This window comes from Mchenga conophoros, linkage group LG12, assembly GCF_057382185.1.
Source record: "Mchenga conophoros isolate Kocher_MC1m ecotype Shallow Benthic linkage group LG12, M_conophoros_male_GT1.1, whole genome shotgun sequence".
NCBI classification, from domain to species: Eukaryota; Metazoa; Chordata; class Actinopteri; order Cichliformes; family Cichlidae; genus Mchenga; species Mchenga conophoros.
The window spans coordinates 32962307-32982916 of NC_140537.1; the positions used below are offsets into that span (position 1 = coordinate 32962307).

The 20610-nt window shown below is 39.5% G+C and overlaps 1 protein-coding gene across 21 annotated transcripts in view; it reads right to left on the reverse strand.

Moving 5' to 3' along the window:
- The window catches only part of LOC146563019 (calcium/calmodulin-dependent protein kinase type II subunit beta-like), a 78062-nt gene extending 60595 nt beyond the window's left edge, over positions 1-17467 (reverse strand). For all 21 annotated transcript variants that reach the window (XM_085295360.1, XM_085295357.1, XM_085295356.1 and 18 more), the window contains exons 1-5: positions 17174-17467; positions 10203-10297; positions 1367-1426; positions 808-862; positions 297-362 (exon numbers count right to left, since the gene is read on the reverse strand). In XM_085295360.1, coding sequence (XP_085151486.1) covers positions 297-362; positions 808-862; positions 1367-1426; positions 10203-10297; positions 17174-17235 — 338 coding nt within the window. In that variant the 5' untranslated portion in view covers positions 17236-17467. The remainder of the gene's footprint in view (positions 1-296; positions 363-807; positions 863-1366; positions 1427-10202; positions 10298-17173) is intronic.
- Between the last annotated feature and the right edge of the window lie 3143 nt (positions 17468-20610).

Sequence of the window (20610 nt, forward strand, 5' to 3'; positions counted from 1 at the left end):
GGCAAGAAGATACAAAAGAAGACAGTAAAATACAGAGAAAGAACAGAAGTGAACAGCAACACATGCAGTGTAAGGGGCAGAAAACAGGGGACAAGATAAGACAACACAGAGCAAGTAGTAAGAGGAGAGGACAGTGAGACCAAGAGGGGAAGGAAGAGTAGAGCAGAGTCACAAAAGAAGAGGAAGAACATGTACAATCAAAGAAAAAAAAAAACAGACAAGAAGACAACAGAGGACAAAGACCATTTAAGGGCAAAGAGAAGCCCCACATACAGGAGTGAAGGCAGCGCTCCTACCTGGCATCGGCCTCACTGTAATACTCTCTGGCTACGATGTCCTCAAATAGTTCACCTCCGGTCACCCTGTAAAAGCAGACAACACACACACACACACACACAGACACACACACATTTATTTAGGAAAGCTGGAATGGTTGGAGTGGAAGGAGAAGGTAGTGATGGTGGTGTGTGGTTATAAATGCTTCAAATCAAGGATTCCTACTTCAGTTCTTATTTTCTACAGCTCCCCCCTTCCCCCCCAATCCTCCTACACTTCATCCCCCCTTCCCACACCGTTACCATGGAAACTAGAGGGAATTGCTGAGAGATAGATGTGGATAGCGTGGGTGGTGATAGTGGCAGTGGTGGTGGTGGTGGGGCAAATATAAGAGAGAGTTATGCAATTGTATATGTATATGGAAGAGCTGGGAAAACTGAGAGGCAGCAGCTAAAAGAAAAGGGGGGCAGAAGATGAAAAGGGATGAGGAGGAGCAGAGAGGAGAGGATGACGACGATGACGATGACTTACAAGTCAAACAGGAGGTAGTGGAAGCCCTCCTCTGATATACTGTCATGAAGACGAACTGCGAGAGAAAAAAAGAGAGATTGAGAGAGATAAAGTGATACCTGGGCTCTGTGTAGCTGGAGCATTCAAGCTATGATGGTTATTCAAAGAGTTTCTGAAAAACACTGGGGATGACTGCTGCATTTTAAGTTTTTGGTTGTTTTTTTTTTAAAAAAGAAAAAAGGTGAGATAAAGAGATAGTGAGAGTGCGCGTGGGGTAGAAACCACAGGGAGTCGAAATAATTGAGTCTTACGTCATATGTGTTTACAATAGGGTAGGAGCTTCTGGCAATACAGGGCTCGGTTTAAACAACAAATGAATAAAACTATATACTTCTATTGGATCTTTTAATAAAAAATGTTAAGTGTGTGTTTTGGCAAAAAAAAGAAATTGTTCTGTATCAGGAATAAAAGACTGTTAATCAAATCTAAACTGGTCTTTACTTTTAAATGGATTCAAACTCATTTAAATTATTTTCAAATTATTTTCAGTGGGTTGAAAATAAGAAAAGCGTGTCCTCACCGATGTTGGGGTGTTTCAACAGACGACAAATACGAGCCTCTCGCTCCAGCTTCTGGTGATCTGAGGCGCAACAAAAGAGAGAGAGGTATGTCAGAGTTATTGTTAAACTTGGGTTATAAATATGTTATATCTATATTGTAGAAGGCTTTTTAGGACGATAAAGTCAAATGTGTCAAAAACAGTTTAGAAAATGGTTTCATGTCACAAAGGACGAAGAGAACGCAAAGGAACCCAGTGGGTGTAAAATATGGAAAAAGTGAAACATAATAAGGCGTGTTGTTCTTCCAAGTTTTAAACTAAGAAGGCTCAAGGTGGATTCCAGTGCTACATACTATAATTTAAAAAAAACAAACAAACACATTCTTGTTTTACTCCATAGTTTAATGGGTGATCTTCACTAAGGCCCACAAGATTCAGCAAGTTTCTGTATTGGTGACTGACAACATAACTGTTTTCTGGTCATTTAGAGCACAAGAAAAACAATATTTCCTTAAACATAAAACTGCACAAAAAATAAATAAATAAATAAAAATGAATGAATGAAAAATGAAAAAAAAAGGTCAAAAAGATCAAATAAATATCCATCCATACAAAGCATTTTTCGTGTCCATGAATTCAAGAGTCTATGTAAAAACTGAGCATGAATATTTAGCAAAAATACAAGTTGTTCAAATTATAAAACACCAAACTGAATTTAAATAATGTTGCTGAATTTTTGTGTGTGTGTTACATTTTTCTCCATAATGCAACATAAATTTAATATATTATGTTTAAGTGGCTTTGAACTTTGAATATTTCAGAAACTCGTGATCTACTGGGATTTTCCCACACAACCAACTCTGGGGTTTACAAAGACTGGTCCCGTAAAGAGAAAATGAGCAGCGGTTCACTAGGAGAAGATACCCTGTTACTCCCAGACTTTAAAGGAGCATAGCCATAATTCTTCCACCCAGAAGGAAGAGAATAGTAATTCAAATAACCACTTATTACAACCAAGATATGCAGAAGAGCATCTCTGAATGCAGGAAGGAGCAGAAGACCACACTGCCTGCCGTTCCTGTTTGCAAAGAAAACTACTTTGAGACTAAAATTGGTTGCCTGGTGTGTCTGTGCAACATTTGGTGCAAACAACATGAAACAGTGGTTCCACAGTGGATGTGTTATATCAATAAAGAAATGATGTGGGAATTATTTTATAGGGATATTTTCTGAGCTTCAGTACTGGCTGAGCAGCATTTTGACACCAGAGCATACCAACTACTGCTGCTGACCATGTTTATTCTTTTATGACCGCTATCTACACATCTTCTGATGGCTACTTTAAGGATAAAATACAGTGTCACAAAGCTGAAATCATGTCTGGTGGTTTCCTTCACCTGAACTGAATCAATCCAATAGTGCATCTTTGGGTTGTGGTGGAACCAGGGGCGTAATTTCCAGGGGGGTTAGAGGGTTATGACCCCCCAATAATCAGACCCAACCAATATAACCCCCCCAATAAAATTGTGAATGATCTTGCATATATAGGCTCTTGATTTTCTTTACTCTTTTCAGGTATTACCAGCAAAATAGTTGCATGTTTAATCATCTTTATCCAGATGTATTTATTTATTTAGACAGAGATCTTGACCCCTCCTATGTTCAGTACAAAGTTACGTCGATGGGTGGAACAGCAGAGTTCAATCGTGGATGCTTAGATGAAAATATCTGCTGGAAATGTGTGATGCTGACATGTCAACACAGACCAAAATCTCTGACTCTAAGCCAGTTCTGAAGAGAAAAGAGGATCATAGCAAGGTGCAACTAACGAAGTGATCGGTGGGTGTAATTTACTGTGAGTGGAAGTACAAATATATGAGCATATATACTTCAAGACACACTATGTATGTATGCAGCTAAAATATTTACATCAGCATGTCCCTTTACATAACAGATTACTGATGCTAACCAACATGCATTACAGGGTTATCGTGCAAGTCACAGCAGGCATATAAAGCACACACACATACAGACACACGTACACACAGGGGGTGGATCACCGGATCCACAAAGCGTGACTGTCAGCACAAACGTACATATGCATAGGTTGCACCCACACGCGTACAATCTGTACGAGTTTAAGAGAACACAGACTGGCAAAACTCAAGTGCACACATTCACACTGGCACTGTGGAGTGACAGTGAAGTGTAAGCGTGGTGATTATAGTCTCAGAAGATGAGAGGAGTGAGGCGGAGAAAGGAGTGGAGGAGTGTTGAAGGGGGACAGGAGAGGAGGAGGAAAAAGGAAGGAGAGAAAAAATACAAGGACGTTTAATATGCACAAAGCCTGGTTGCTGTCTTTCTGTTGAAACAATAAGACACCGCTAATCACTGCCTGCTACTTTTTTTTTCTTTTTAACTCTAGTCATTTATTCTTCACATTTGGTTTTTGTTTGAGGCTATGAACTCACTGAATATTTTTTTCCCATTTATTTGTTTGTCCATGTGTAACAAACTGCATTTTAATGGGACTGAATTTCATCTTTTCAAAACATGGATTCACATCTGACCTACTCAGAAACACACCGATTACAATGTTTGTGATTTACTGGGAGAGACCTATTGCAAATTAGCACTTTAAATAAGGCTATCATTCCTGCGCGATCGTGCAAGCTTTCACTGCAGTTGAACTGTATCTGACTGACTCTTAAAAACTACCAACTCTCAGCTTGTGTTTAGCACTCCCAGATGTTATCTGTCATACTAATGTCAAGTGTTGGAAAACTTGTCATGGGCACTCGCATCGCATTTCATTCTATCAGTGGCATCTGCTAATATTACTCTGCAAGTACAGAATTGGCTCACAGTAGCTGCTGTGGTGCATCATCTATCGTCTACCATCTGTGCCTTTGTTATCAATCCATCATCTACGTGGGACAGTTTTATTATTAATATTGTGATATCAAGTATTGAAAGATCTATTGAAATATAACACATATGTCATTACTGGGCTTTTTTTCTTGCCTTGTTTCTGCTTAAAACTCATTTGGCATTGTGAGGTGAGGTAATTAAAAAAAAAAACTCATCATATAATTTACAGATGGAGGATAACTGAGGATGAGATACACGACCTCCCCTGAAATGAACATGGTCTTTTATCAGGTCTTTTATCAGAGCTTTATCAGACCGGCAGATAACACTACAGCAAAAAATTGTGTATGACAGATGACCTTCCCATGGCAGAACACTCATAACAGATGCTCTTCTTAACTGCCCTGCATAAAAGAGGACACAACTGATAACTGTCTATACAGTCTGCAGTGTGTGTGATAACCTTGTGGTGTGTGTGTGTATGTGTACCAAAGAAGAAGTCAGCTATCAGGTTCAACTGTACGACAGTATTTTTAGTACTGCATATGAGGGGTCAGCGTAGTTTAACAAGAACTATGGAGATTAATGTAATTTTATTTACGTATTGCATGTAGTGTATCAGAATAAAACTGATATGTAACTGACAGTTAAAAACCCGGTTTATAAAAAGGTACCTTCTCTCATGTATAAATGGTGGGAGATTTGCCAGAGCTACTGCAACACTAAACATTTACTTAAATAGATTTACTGTAAGGCCGAGAGCTCCATTTGTTTTCATAATTGTGTTTACGTATTTAGCTAGGTAGAAACTATTCTAAGTAGGGACAGCTGATGTAGTGGCAGATCATATAAGAAGATTATCATGTGCATTTTTGTTATCTAGTTACAATTTTAATATATTCTCACTCTTAATTTCATCTTTTGCTCAACTGCTCATTAATGCAAATGAGCCAATCACATGGCCGAAACTCAGCGCACTCAGACAAGCTTGGTGAAGAAGACCAAACCGAGCATTAAAATGAGTAAGAAAGGTGATTTAAGTGACTTTGAACATGTCATTGTTCAAATGGTGCCAGACAGACTGGTCTCATTTCAGAATCTGATGATCTTCTGGGATTTTTCCCGCAATACCACCTGTAGGGTTTCTCTGAATGCACAACAAGTTATAACAGAAGCATAAAGCCTACAGCAGCAGAAATCCACATTAGACACCACTCCTGTCTGCTAAGAATAGGACACTGATGCTACAGTTCGATTGGATGGCCAAAACTAAACAATAAAATATTGGAAAAACATTGCCTGGCCTTCAGACTAGTCCTGCTCTGTCATTTAGATAATAGGATCATAATCTGGCATAAATAAGATAAAAGAACAGAACAATGCTGCCTTTTATTAACAGGCTTTAGGCTGTTGGTGATGTAAATACATGTGGCGAGTTTTCAAAGAAAGTTAACCAAAAGGAACGGACGAAAGATTTGAGACAACTCGTTTCAGATAAAGAAACAACCAATTATAAGATAAATGAAGATTACTGTGAAATCTGAGTTGTGCATAGCTACTCCAGTAGAGTCAGAATAAAAACACGGAGCAGGACGTGAGCATAACGGCACTCATTTAAAACACCAAGAATTTTTATTCCACAGAGAAAAGAAAAAAAAAGGCCTTTTTGGCCCTCCACCTAATATAAAATGCACTGATTTCTGTTAAGTAAGGCGCTCCAACCCCCACCCTTTCACTCCCAAAGGCCCATTTCTAGTCAGAAAAACCCTAAACACGTATCTTGAAACGTGTCCAACATTACACTTGTTTCTGGACTTTAATTAATTATTGCAGTTTACAGTTATATGCTGAAAACGTAAAAGCTGGTCCAAAATGCATTCGCTCTGGGGTTTAAAAAAAAAAAAAAAGTACTCTTTTGTAAAAACATGACACACAAACAAGATCAAATGAGAACTTCCTTGTGTGGTTCTCACTGTAATTACTTGACTGTCAGCAACTGTGGCCGTGCGGCTCTTTTAGTGCAGCCTGCTTAAAATATTCATTTAATGAGTCTTTCAAAGTGCCGGTCAGTCAGAAGCAGCAGGGTAAATAAGAAATGAGACCAGGGAGTGGGGTAAGGAAGAAAGGCAAGGACAAGAACACATGCACAGAGTAGGATAACCCAAGGACAACATTCAGTGAAATCAGTGGGAATCTTCATGCTGAAGGAGAAGAGAGCAGAGGAGAGGAATATATTTGGGTTAATCATCACCAGTGAGGACTTAAGTCTCTAGAGAGGGAGGAGATGTAAAAAGACAGCCACAAAGACAGCCAGATATAACCACTGTTCGGAACACTTGACTCGTAACAGCGTGAGCCCTACCAGCAGGGAAATGTGGAGTGGGGATTGAAAAGTTTCCTATATCCTATAGATCCTACAGAAGCACAGCATCAAAAAGCAGCCTCTGAGTTTAAGGTGAAGCATAACAGTGGTGGTGCAGAGGGGCTGCATGTATATAGAAATCTAAGTGGATTCCTGAGAGTAATATGATTAAGAAAGCATCATTTTTCCAGTGAAACACCTGAACTTGTAATCTCATTACATGACATTACATAATTACATAATGGGTGAAATACTTCCATATAAACAGAGTGTGAATTGACAGAAAAAGTACCAACACATCTTGAATTATTTACATTTGTAATTGCAGCCACAGTGATTTGATTTCACACTCGGGTTTAAGTCTCATCACTTTAGTTGACTATATCTGCCCTGGTTATGTGACATTGACACAAAGCTCACTGGCCAAAACCAGGTCAGATCACTTCTACTGCATTGCAGGTGAACATCAACCCCCCCCCCCCCCCCCCACACACAGACACACAAGCTCTACTCTATCATGATATAATTACATGGCCATACAGGAACCTCTGGCATCCACTGTCCAGAGATCATTGCCAATAAACAAGTCCTATGATTGGCTGGAAGCCTTGCCCAGCAGACCTGCCCTATATTTCCTGTTGACATGTGTTGGATTGGCATTAACCGTTTGTCGGCTGGAAAAGGGAACGGCAGGGTGGGGTGGTGGGAAGATGTAATGAGAAGCCCGACTACTACTCTATTCATAAATTTGAATGTTCAGTGTGTGAACCAAGTGTTATGACTACAACAACCAACGAATTGTGACACTTTTTGGTTGTAACTAATAGTTTCTTGATAGAGTTCACTGTCCAGTTGACTGCCTGCATCTCAGACACTGCTTCTCTGCTGTGGCTGTCTGAATATCTGCCCATGTGTGTCTGAGAGAAAGAGAGGGAGAGTCAGATGAGTATCCCGTGCTAAAGGCATGTAGGCGTACAGGCGCATGGCCCTCAGCTGCCAAATGCCTGGGGTGCCTTTGCTCTGATGACCCCACCCTCCCCTCAGCTACCATCTCCATCTGCTGATCCTAAACAAACGCTCCTCTTAAGTTGGTGAAACCAGGGCTGTAAACTCACCGACCCTACCTGCTGCCTGAGAAATATTACAACATCATAAAAGGCCTAAACCAAATCCCACTTATAAAGTAGAGCAGCAAGCCATCAGGGCTGCCATAAAGCGTGAATGCAGCAGCAGCCCATGTCACAAAGGTCATGGAGCTATAAAAAGGACTTTGAGTAGAAGTAGTATGCAGCAGCTCTGTTGGCTCTAGCATAGCCCTGCTATTTCACAGAACATGGCTCATCCATTAGTAAGGAGCGCAGCACGGGCCTCGCGCACCGCTCAGTCAGGTCAGATCAGTCACCCTATCAAATGTTGAAGCAGAGAGATTACACTGTGCCTCTGAAAAATGGTGGAAAGCAGCTGCACTGCCCGATAAAGCAGCTGGAGTGAAATTATGCAGAAGTCCAATGATAGCATAATCTATAGGAAGTGTATTTATACTCTGTGTGTCTGTGTATGTGTAACTTTAAGTCTCATTAAACCAGTCTCTAGAATTAACTGCTAGCCTCTTGCAGTTAATAGAGGCCGGATAATCTAGGATGGGTTTAATCTCATTAAATGCTGCACAATGCAATAAAATGCAGGCAAAAAATGAGATACAATTACTGTCAAGAATAATGTGACACCACAATTAGAACAATGTTTGTTGCAGTCGACTTCTATTTTTCATAGAAACTTAAATTTTTATAAAAAGCTTGTCTGCAAAGTTTAATATTAGACTATATTTTCGTTACGGCTTAGTAAGAAAGATAAATACAGATGCTCAGATCATATACCCTCTACCACCCTCGTAATGTTTGAAATCAGAAACACATTTGTAATTTCACTGCACAAAATGTTATGAGTTATGAGTGACAGTAGCAATGCTCATTTGTGTCTGATGCCTGCTGGAGCTGGAAATAGTATGCTGAAATACAATGCTAAAAGTGCATCACAACATCATCTCATTTATTTATTACACTGCACTGTTTCCAAGTGTCTGCCTAGTAAAGGAGATGAACACACATGAGTTTAACCTGACTATATAAACATTCAAGTCTAATATTTTCAAACATTATTATTGAATTTTATACCCAGGAGCCTGACCTTTAAGAAGCTCACATAATCGTGAACACACAAAGTATAATTTTTTTAAATTGTCTGCATACGCCACTGATACTTTAACAATGGTTTGGTAAGAAAATTAACATCTACAAACTGACAAGCCGAACTGAGGGTAACATTTGGGAGAGAAGGCAGATAAGGACAGACATTTCAGGATCAAGCCCTCTGCTTCATGCCTGTTAAAATGCCTTTTCTACCACACTCAACATTTTAACACACAATCCGTTGGTGAGCGTATGTCAAGGCAGGGTAACAGTCAAGTGACAGTGTGGTGCCACCTGGCAGGGCCACGGCAGTGGTTCTCCAGTTACGAGGCTGCAAGGGCAGCAGGAGATTTACACTGGGCAAGTGGTGGTGTAAATTGCCACGGCGACCACAGTGGTGCTCGACTGGCTTTGGTGGCAAAGGCATTTAGCCTTGGCTTTGGCTTAAGTCATTACTGGCTGAGTAGCATGTGACACTAATTATGGTGGTTACAGAGTCTATGTTATTCAGAAGAAACAAAATCCCAATATATAGAAAAACCTTTTCACTTTACATTATTATACAAGCCAGTATTTGAAGACTGACTGATTTATTGATACGCCCATATTATCCTGCAACACATGCAGCAGAATATGAATTGCAGCTAAACAACTAAACAAGATGGTTTCAAGATAAGTAGTGTGTATAGGGTTGGTTATCAGTGATGCCTGCTCTGTTCTCTGCTGTGCTGAGTTTTACTTCTCTTCTGCCCGCCTTTGCTTTTCACATTTGCATGTATGCATGTAGAGGGCAGGAAGATCCCAGAATAGCGCATACAGCTAAATAGAAATTACTGCAGCTGAAAATAGCTTCGACTTTAATGGTCCTGACTGATTTACGTTGAACTCTTTGGACTTGATTTAAAGACAATTACTGCTACGATCTTTCCTGCAGTCGTATATAGGGCACACGAACAATACTCTACAATTTGTTCTCCAGGGGTTCCTCAACACAACTCAGAAACAGGGTAGTGTAAAAGGTGAACCAGTGTTGAGCAAACCTACTGTATGACTGTCACATCACCATACCAGTGCTGTTTCTACTGCTGCTAGGGCTTTTCCAGCTTCCTCCATTTCTTATAAACAGACATGATTTATAAGAAATTAAAAGTTTGTCCTATGAAGTGGCATCTGAGAAGGAAACCAAATTTTGCTGCTACATTTTGCTTATATAACTGTCTACACTACAGGTGGGGGTGGTGACCACTGGGACAGAGAAGCTATGAACAACTTAGTCATTTTTGAATGGTTGCAAATTGTACTTTTAGCTCATGAATTAACAGTTAAATATCGAAACAGTGGTGTTGTTTGAGATCACACTTTGGCTCCCATGGAAGCTGTGATTCAATAGAACTGGATGCATATGCGATATAACACTGAAATAAGTTGTGCTCACCTCTTGCAGATAACTTTTTGGTGTTGATTATTTTAGCAGCATACTCCTGTCCTGTGCACAGCTTAACACATCTGCGCACCACTGAAAATGCTCCCCTGGAAAACACAGAAAAAAAACCCATTGACTAACATTTCATGCATGGTTATCATAGGACAACTCTATCAGAAAAAAAATAACTAACAGCTGAAACAACACTTCATTTCTTTATCATAAATTAACAAGTTGAGACCATTGTTCTCTTGCAAATTCTTGAGTGGTTATGGACCTTGGATAATAATGAGCATGGTGAAGGTTTTGCTGAGTGAACAAATTTGCACACAACTTTGCAGAATGAGCATTTTTCAGACTCAGAACATAACAGAACTGATAACACTTTTCATGTTCACCGTGGACACATTAAACACTTTGCTGCTTAGTTAATAAGATCCCATGAGATCTCCAGTCAGGATACAAGTAATGCGAACACATGTGGGATGTCGAAAGGTAAATTGGTAAAATGTAAGAGCTAAACTGGTCTCTCAAACACATTAGATGTAGAGTCACATAGCCCATATTATCAGCCAACACTAGCCCATCACGGATATATCAATATCAATATTATGTTGTTTGATATGCATGAATATGATTTTCTTTTTGTCAGGACATAAAGCTTAAAATTTGTTTCACTTACAACCGTGTTTCCAACTGTCTTGTACCTGGAACCCATAGAGACCTGCTGGTGTAGTTTGTGTTCTTATTCCTGCGTTATATGTTTTATTTCTTTGTTTTGTAATGTACCAAATGTTTTCAGTGGGTGACAGGTCTGGACTATGGGCAGGTCTCCTATTGTGACATTTAAGCATGATGTCTTTGCACCTTATGTTTTGTACCTTCAAATACTGTCGGTCTTACTTTAATCCAAAATAAATAAATAAATAAATAGCAAAAAGTAAATAAGCAGAATATTCCCCTCAAAACTAATGATAATACATTTTAAAAATGAGAGAGAGCGAAAAAGAGAACGACCATCTGTAGGACAGCACATGTCGCCCCAATACCTGAATGTTTTTCACTGCGCCGTCACAGATGTTTAGAATTTGTTTTTTTCCTTTTAGATCCACCAGTATAAATTAACACACAATATATTTGACATACCAGATTCAAAAGTTCAGTATTGTTTAGGCACGTTTAGTCAAACACAAAATCAAATCATAATACTGTATTGTGTTATTGAAGGGTCTTTACCTTATAATATAAAGTGCCTTTAGACAACTGTTGTTGTGATTTGGAGTTATATAAATCAAATTAAACTGAATGAAAGCTGAATTACTGCCAACTCATCTAAACCTTCGTTTTAGTGTCCAAAGCCAAATTTTGCTATTACATCTATGCATTTCTGCAAAATATAACCATTAATTTCAATAAACGCTCAACCAAAAACAAATGTTTGAATATACTTATACAAACCAAGGCTGGACAAGACTACACAGTCCTGTCCAGCCTTGGTTTTGATTTAGTTGGGTGTGAAACAGTCTGATGTTGAATGGTGCCACTAGTCAGCCTTCACACTGGGATAGTTACAGACAGCCAACAAAGTCAGTGCCAAAGGTGAAGGCCAGCTGACCTGACACTGGGGTAAACTTCTATATAAAAGGCACAAACTCTAGAATACAAAGGGCATTTCATCACTTTTTCAACAACAAGCTGAAGTGCATTTAATGCCCCAACGTCAAGGTCATTACTGTCAATCAGAATTCTGATAAAGAATCAACTCGCCTGAAGCAAAAAACTCACTAGTCACACACACAAACAAACACATATGCTACTGACACCAAACTCCACAGCTGTGCTTGGAAAGTTCATACTCCATGAGGTAAGTATCTAACGTCTGGACTAAATATGCTTTAACACACATAGACGGTTAAATGGGGTAACAGGTCATGAATCACGACTGTGGTCTGACATCCAGAAAGTTGACATGGAGAGATTTAAACATGCCTAAACTATTTTTGAGGGAAAAACACTGGTGCCTGCAGAAGTGAAGGGTTTTGTAACTGGATAAGTTTGAGCTTCTGGTATGCTGTTACAGTCTCCCTCTGATGTGGAAGAATTAAATACTGTATGATGTGTAAATCTATACTTAGGTTTCAAGCCTAACTGAGACAAACAACAAAAAATTTGTTTAAAAAGTCTTCAAAAGTCTTTCAAAAGCCTTTGTGCTGTTACAGACTTCTTTTTAGCAGCTGTGCAGCAGAAGGACAAACACAAGCTACACTCAAGCCTCTGCGATTGTTCACGTTATTGTTCTTCAAGCTGTTTAGCTTGTTATCTGTGTTCTAATTAAGATCAATTTGACCAATTTAAGCAATGATGTGCATTACTTCTGTGCAAGAACAAACACAGAAGCATTATCTAACCAGGAGCCAGTGTTCAGCACACCTCAATCGGTGCTGTGGTGTTTCTATTAAAACAAGCCTGGCAATATTTGTAACAAACGGGCTAAGCACACTAAAGCAAAAGGACCGAGCTTAAATGTCACAAGTCCTGCTAAGAAAGTGACACCAGCAGAGAGTGAGCACACAATCATTAGCTCTCCTCAGATGTTGGATTAGTATTACAAAGTTCCAGAGAGTGTTACTGTAAGGATGCCAAGCCACTCACACCTGCACTCCTTCCTCCAAGCTTTAGGTGCCTGGGTGAATAATAAGATGGGCCTACAGAAAAAGCTTTTTGCATACCGGGGGGTGCAGCTTAGTCCCTCATGCACCCAGAGCTTCAAAGCCGGTAGTTTCTGGTAGAAGTTGAGATTTATCTCAACACAGCGAAACCAATGCATTTGATAAGTTACAGTCTTTGTAATGTCTTTTTTCTTTTCCAAATCAACAGCCGGCACCATAGAATGAAATCTCATAGGGTTCAGGAGGCATTGGAGCTACGCTGGCATAATGATCCCTGCGAACAGTATTTATTACTTATGGGATGAAAAGAGAATGGGAAGGATGCAGTGTTGTAAATTAGTCTGAGCCCCGTGTCTTCTACAAGCAGTCAGTCACATAGACGATGACTCTGTCTATTTCTGCTCGCTCAATAACAATAACCCACCAAGGAAACAGGACTTGAGTATATACACTCCCCTCCTGTAAGTGAAGACTCTGAAGAATTCATAGATTGCACTTCACTATGGATGGCAGCCGTGGCTAGATTAGCTTCACAGCAGTTGCAGTGCATGAAATTGAAATGGCGACCTAGATTCATGACTTAAAAATATTCATATAAACTAATCACTAATTTACCTCTCTGCTACAAGTCCCTGCATTAAGTGTGCTTTGTAAAACCCATCATCACCACGATATGGTAAAATACCAGATATGCTTTTTATCTAACTTTCTGTTTCTCATTATCAATCACAGATAAAACTGGCTCAAAAAGATGGCAGTTAAGTTAGCAAGGACTGAATGTAAATATTCAAAATCAAAGGCTTCTAGTGACGCATCTTTTCAGTTCCTTTTATTAATCCTTCAATGAATCTTGACTTTTTCTTGACATATTTGCATATTAGTGCGTATTTTACCAGCCTTTGAAGAGAGACATCAAATGAGCTGTCACAAACACCTGTTAACACTCCAAATGTACAAAATAGTACTATGCCGTCATGTTTAAAAAGTCTCTCCGCACCTATGAATAATCATGCTATCTTTCCACAGGCCTGTAAATAATATAAATCTAGGACAACACGTAATAGATTAAAAGAATACTTTAACATGGCTCGTTTTCCATTGTTTTTAAATAGATTAAAGATTCAAGCCAACAAAGTCCAAGAAAAACACGATTTCCATGTTTATACATCATCATGCAACAGCTAATAAAACTTAAAGAAAAATATCTTTCATTATATAATCTTTGGAACACGGAGGTGGATTACATTAGAGCAGGGACGTCAAACTCATTTTACATCGAGGGCCACATACAGCCCACTTTGATCGTAAGTGGGCCAGACCAGTGAAACTCCCCTTTCTGTCTGTGTAAAGAAGATTAACTAAACATTTATTCACTGAGAGATCTTAACATAAGAAAACGAAGTGCAATTTCAACAGCACATCTCAATTTTTCAACATCATAAAGAAATGCTGCTGTAGTAAATTAAATAAATCTGTCAGCACCACTTAAATGAAAGAAATGCAGTTTTGTTTTTACCTGTGGATCTATTGTAAAAAAAAAAAAAAAAAAAAAAAAATTTAAGTCTTTGTCCGACCAATTCTGGTCCCCAGGCCTTATGTTTGACAGCCCTGCACTAGGGTCTTTTCCAGTGTTCCTCAATGACAGCATAGTTCAGTCTCTATTCTGTCAGAGCCACAAAGCTAACACAACATTAACTGCACTTCACTCCAGATAACTTGGCTGTTTCTGTGTTCTCATTGAAGTTGTCATCACTGTGGTGGCTGAATAAACAGCATTAGGCAAATCAAGCTAGCAGTACATAACGAGTGATATGAATGATAATCAAATAATGCCAGTACAAGATGCATGACGGGCTGCAGCAACAAAGTAAACAATAGACACAGAAGGATGATTTGAAATTGTCCCCTTTACTCCTTTGCCCCGTGCCAAGTGTAGATCACCTACTGTAATGAAATCACCAAAAGTTTTGTTTGCCTCTATATTAATTTTTTTTATCTCTCATAATCATCGTGATTAAATTGTGATTATTTAAAATGAGTACTGATTAACCAAATTGAATCCCTTCAGCCTTCAGAACTGCCTTAATTCTTGGTGGCATAGATTAGACAAGGTGGTGGAAACAGTCCTCAGATATTTTGGTCACGGTGGCATCACAGGTGGACATCAATGATGCAAATCCCCCGCTCCACCACATCCCAATGGAGCTATCTTGGATTCTGATCTGGTGGCTGTGGAGGCCATTTGACCACACTCAGCTCATCGTCACATTCAAGAAAGCAGTTTGAAATTATCTGAGCTGCACTGACATGGTGCACCATCCTGCTGGAAGCAGCTGTCAGAAGATGGGTACACTGTGGTCCCAGAGTGGTGGAAGTGGTCAGCAACAATACTCAGATAGCCTGTGGCATTTAAAGGATGCTCAGATGGTACTAAGGTGCCCAGAGTATGCCAAGAAAATATGCCCCTGCTCCATTACACAATTACTGAACTGTTAATATGAGTCGGGATGGATCCATGCTTCCATGTTGTTTACACCAAATTCTAAACCTAACGTCTGAATGTTACAAGAGAAACTGAGACTCATCAGACCAGCCAGAAGTTTTCCAGTCAGTTGTGAACTGTAGCCTCAGTTTCCTCTTCTTAGCTGGTTAGACTGGAACTCTGTGTCTGCCCATCTACTTCGAGTCCAACATGTTGTGCGTTCCAAGGTTCAGAGGTTGTAACAAGCGGTCATTTGAGTTGCTGTAGCCTTTCTGTCAACTCAAAAGCACTTGTTCATTCTCTTCTGCCCTCAGGCATCAACAAAGCATTTTCATCCAGAGGAATCCCGTTCACTAGATATTTTCTCTTATTCGGACCATCTTCTGTAAACCCTAGAGGTGACTATGCCCAGTTTCAACTTCAAGCGTAATTCAAGTAGCTGCCATGTGATTGGCTGATTAAACATTTGGGCAGGTGAACAAGTGTACCTAACAAAGTGGCTGGTGTGTAGAATTCCAATTAAATACGAAAATATAACAAAATTGATACATAACAACTAAACTAAACATGCTTCTGGGAAGAAGCAACAGCCACTGCTGGACAGGAAAGTGTGTGTTGGGTCATTAAATGACTAGAAAATGAGAGCATCGATGCAAAACAATTAATTTGTATTTTTTTTTAAAATCACGAATAATTTGTTTTTTATAATTACGGGACACCACAACCATAACTTAAAATAACATTTAATGAACTGCCCAGCCCTTTTAAGGGCTACACACTACACACCGTGTGTCATGTTCAAAGATTAGGTTCAGACATATTACATACCTATTCCCTTCCCTCCATCTGTTATTATACACAGAAGTATTTAGTTACACAAATAATGAAACAATATGAGTTCAGTTTCCGTATTTAGTACTTTTAATTCCCTATGGTATCAAAACTTTCCACAACAATAGTACCTAGAATTTATTTTGCATATGCACTGCCATATGATTGTTTTTTCCTACAGTATTTTTTTTTTTTTTTGCTTGCTGCTGCACTGCAGAATATCTTAGCTGGTGTAATCTGCCACCATAGTGCTGCAAAAAAAATGTCTTCTAGGGAAAAAAGGCTGTTTGTTCATATAAAGGTTAGTAAAGCACACACACTTCAAACCAATGCAATAAAACAGGACAAAATGGTCAATCGAGATGCAGTCTTAAAGGGTTTTCTGATCGGATATTTATTGCATAGCTTTGCAGAACACAGGAATTTGATATTTGGTCATACCCGCAACTGTCATATGTGAAACCCTTAGTTTTTCTCTGTAAACTTCGACTCTCCGTCTTCAAAAAAGAAAAAAAAAGCGTGCAACTGCACTTTCCATAAACCGCAGATGTCTTCTTTTCATCTGTGGTTCAAATGGTTACACCACAGGACTCTGCTGACACCCCACGTTTCTCCGTGTTTCACCGTGAAACGAGCGAACTCGTCAAAAACGTTGCAACGTTTTTGCAAATATTGTTGCCTCTGACGTCCGTTTCTCGTGATGATCAGGAAACAAACAAAACACTTGGTGAGCTTAAACAGAGAGAGGGGGGGGGGGGGGGGGGGTGTACTTTGAGAGCTGACATCCCCGAAAAGGCGCACACACACGCGCACCATCAGAGCGCGCACACGCTCAACACTGCTGGCCTGCAGACTCGCTCAGCTCTGCACTGCCTGGAAACCTGCCCTCCTCCTACATTTCAACTACACTACACTTTCTAGCAGACAGCTGTACCGCAAACATGCACAACTAAAATAATAAATACGTCAATTTTGACAGAGAAACAGCGACAGATACTCACTTCCCCAGCTCCTCGTACAGCTGATATTCATCTGTGAATCGCGTACAGGTTGTCGTGGCCATGTCTCTCCCCTGTCTCTCGCTTCTTCTTGTTAATGAACTCCGAAGATTCGCGGTTAGTTCGGGCTGAATGTGCGTAAAAAAAGTGCAGGTCCGCCCAACAGCGAGACGGCCGGTGGAGCGGAGAAGTGCCTTTTAGGAGGCGCCGAGTGACGGAGGGTTTGATATAAAGAGCCGAGGAAGCCTGGGTGGGTGTTCACTCTATCTCTCTTTCTCTCTCCCTCCCTCTCTCTGCACTATCTGACAGCTTCTGCGCTCCTATAAACAAGCCAGTTGAGCTACGACATGCCACTTCCGTTTGCGATTTTCACAATAAAAGCTTTGACATTGTCTACGTTCAAAAAAGAAAAAGTTGCAACCTTTGGTTTTCTATTAAACGGCCATTTATTTAGCCTAAGCACTGCCTTAGCATTTTTTCCCTGACCAGCCAACTAAGTGCATAAAGTTGGTTTTATATACATTTTTTAAACAAGATGCCAGTTCATGCAATGGTAAGAACAAACTGACTGGAGTATTTGCATGAGTTAAATGATATTATACTCAGCTATATTTCCATTAAAAATTATTTGAGAAAGAATGTTTCCAGGATTCAATTCAGTTCAATTCAGTTTTATTTATACAGCGCCAAATCACAACAACAATAGCCGCAAGGAGCTTTATATTGTAAGGTAGACCCTACAATAATACATACAGAGAAAAACCCAACAATCATATGACCCCCTGTGAGCAAGCACTTTGGCTACAGTGTCACAATGTTTTGTTTTGGGGGTTTTTTTGTCTCTGCTGCTGTTTGGAAGCAGTCTGGCAGAGATTTTAAATGTCCCATATTTGGGCACCAGTTTAGCTCACTGGTTGAGCAGGTACTCATATGTCCTATAGTTAAAACAAGGTTGAAGTTTGACCCCAGTTCTTTGCTGTGTCTCTTACTCTGTTCCCTGTCTAGTCTTCACTGCTAACCTGTCTATAAAGGGAAAAAATGCTCTACTGCTACTTCCTGTGTCCCTTCACCCTCAGAGGAGAACATTACATTTGGGTTTTCTGCACCTTATACGCCTCATCATTCTGCTCTGCATAGACCTGTTGCATCCCATGCATCCAAAACAGGACCATAGGGCTCAGGTGGTTATGTCACCAGTACCACAGAAACAATTAAATTGTTTATGTTAATGCTGTTCATAATATTATTTATGAAGACCCTAAAATACTACAGTTCTTCCTGGTGTGCAGGAAGAACTCCCTTTTAACAGGAAGACTCCTTCGGACGGACCGAAGAGTCAGGAAGGGGTATCGTTTTGTGGTTGTGTCTGTTTGAGTAGGTATTTTTCCAACATACTCCCATGCAGTTCTCTGAAAACACAACAGTGTGTAGTGGTGTTTGTAGTCTGAATACTTATTTGTTGAAAGGTGGAACCAGAGCAGGGAGAGGAATCAGGTTTTCCCCCATTCCAGAGTCCTCCGTGATTGGAAGAAACATGAAAAAACATCAAAGATAGACAAAAAAAATACAGTAATCCATTGTTTTAACAATCAGTTTCTGTGGCTGATGGACCAACAACAGAACAAGAGAGACAGCAAGACCAGTTGTACCATATACTTTGGACACAGCCTCCATCTGGCAACAAATGCTCTCTGCAGGCGATCAAACTATCCTTAGCTGTCTGTCAATATAATGCCAACAGAGAACCGTGTTCAGCACCCATATATGTAACCAGCTGAGGGCGAGGGGGGAAAGAATATAAAGTAGAATAGCAAAGAGACAGGAAAGAAAAATTAAAGGATGTTTTACACTAACCTGGTTCACCTCTAATAAGGTTATATAGAAAAAAAAAGGTCTAATCTTAAAAATAGAGACGGTCTGTCTTTTTCCCGAGCCCAAACTGGGAGCTGGATCCAGAGGAGAGGTGAAGGCTCTGTCTTCTGTTCTATTTTTGGAAACTCTAGGAGCCACATGTAAGTCTGCAGTGCAAGAGCAAAGAGCACTGTTAGGATAAATTGGCACGATGTGGAAAAAAAGGATTTAAAAGGGAGAAAATGAAGAGAAGCTAATATTGGGAGAACCATGACTTCTCTTTCCAGTGTTTGTTAGCACTCTTTCAGCAGCATTTTCAATCAGCTAAAAGCTTTTTAGAAGTTAACATATTTTTTGATTCCTACACATTTTCCAAGCTGATGATTCCTATTGGTATATTACCACAAGTGGAAGATTCCAGTCGGTGGAAAAGCACAAATGGAAAATATCACTAGCAAACAGCCATTGTTTCCATGAAATGGGTTGTATGCTGAAATTATTTTTTTTTCATGTTATTTTACAGTCTTATGAGAATAAAAGCATTTTAGCTATTTGAAAAAGAAGAGTGCCCAGAGTTATTTGATTTTTAAACATTGCTACTGACTATTGACTGGTTCACCTAAAATATTAAAGCTCACCCGAAAAGTGGGATAAGCCTGGCTAAGGGCTAGGCTATATAACCACATGGACCCTTTTCCAGCAGGAAGAACTGATCAGAAATTCATTACTTACAAAAAATAATTTTGAGGCTTTTTGAAAAAATGTGCATTATAGTGAGAAAATAAGAGAAAATGCAAATTTGCCTTTAGAAAATAATACCATTATATAATATGATAAAAGTTGTAATACCATAACGTTATCGTCACTGTTTCCTTTTTTTTTTTTTTACTGAAAATCAGAAAAGAGTACTGACTATATATTTTGATACTAAGTCCTGACAGCAAAGATTATCTTGGGGTTGTAATGCTCCTGGTGGTTAAAATCAGCAATACAGCTATATTCTCTCTGCATGCATTTAAGTGTGTATTTGGAGCAATTTGAATATGTGATGTTCAATCTTTGAAATACTTGAAGATGATGCACAGCCTACATTTCCTCATTCTTTATCTAAAAAAAATAAGTTAGAAATTTTGTATTTGGTATTATTTTGTATTGTCATTCATTAATATTTGGAGGCGCTCAGTATAGTCTGTATCGACGTGTGTGCATAAACCACTCCTCTCACCATCGCTTTGGTCATGCCACCACATCAGGACTATTTTTTAAAAAGTGACAGAAAACAGAGCTGGGTAGCATATAATTTATCCTTAAATCTAATAATTTTATTCATGCACCTTTGTGAAGATTAGTAATTAAATGTCATAGTTCACCTATCTTATCCAAATGAGTGCATCCGTCTTTATTTTCGTCTAAGAAACGATGTTGGATTCTATTATGAAAACAGCAATAATGAATTTCCGGTCTCGTGCTGATCAGCTCGGCTAAATTGACGCAGTCAACTTGAGTTGGTTCGCGGCTTCCTGAGCGGCAGCGGAGCTTCGACTCTTTGTCGCTCTCTGGTGGACAAACAGTCCAACGGCAAGCGCGAC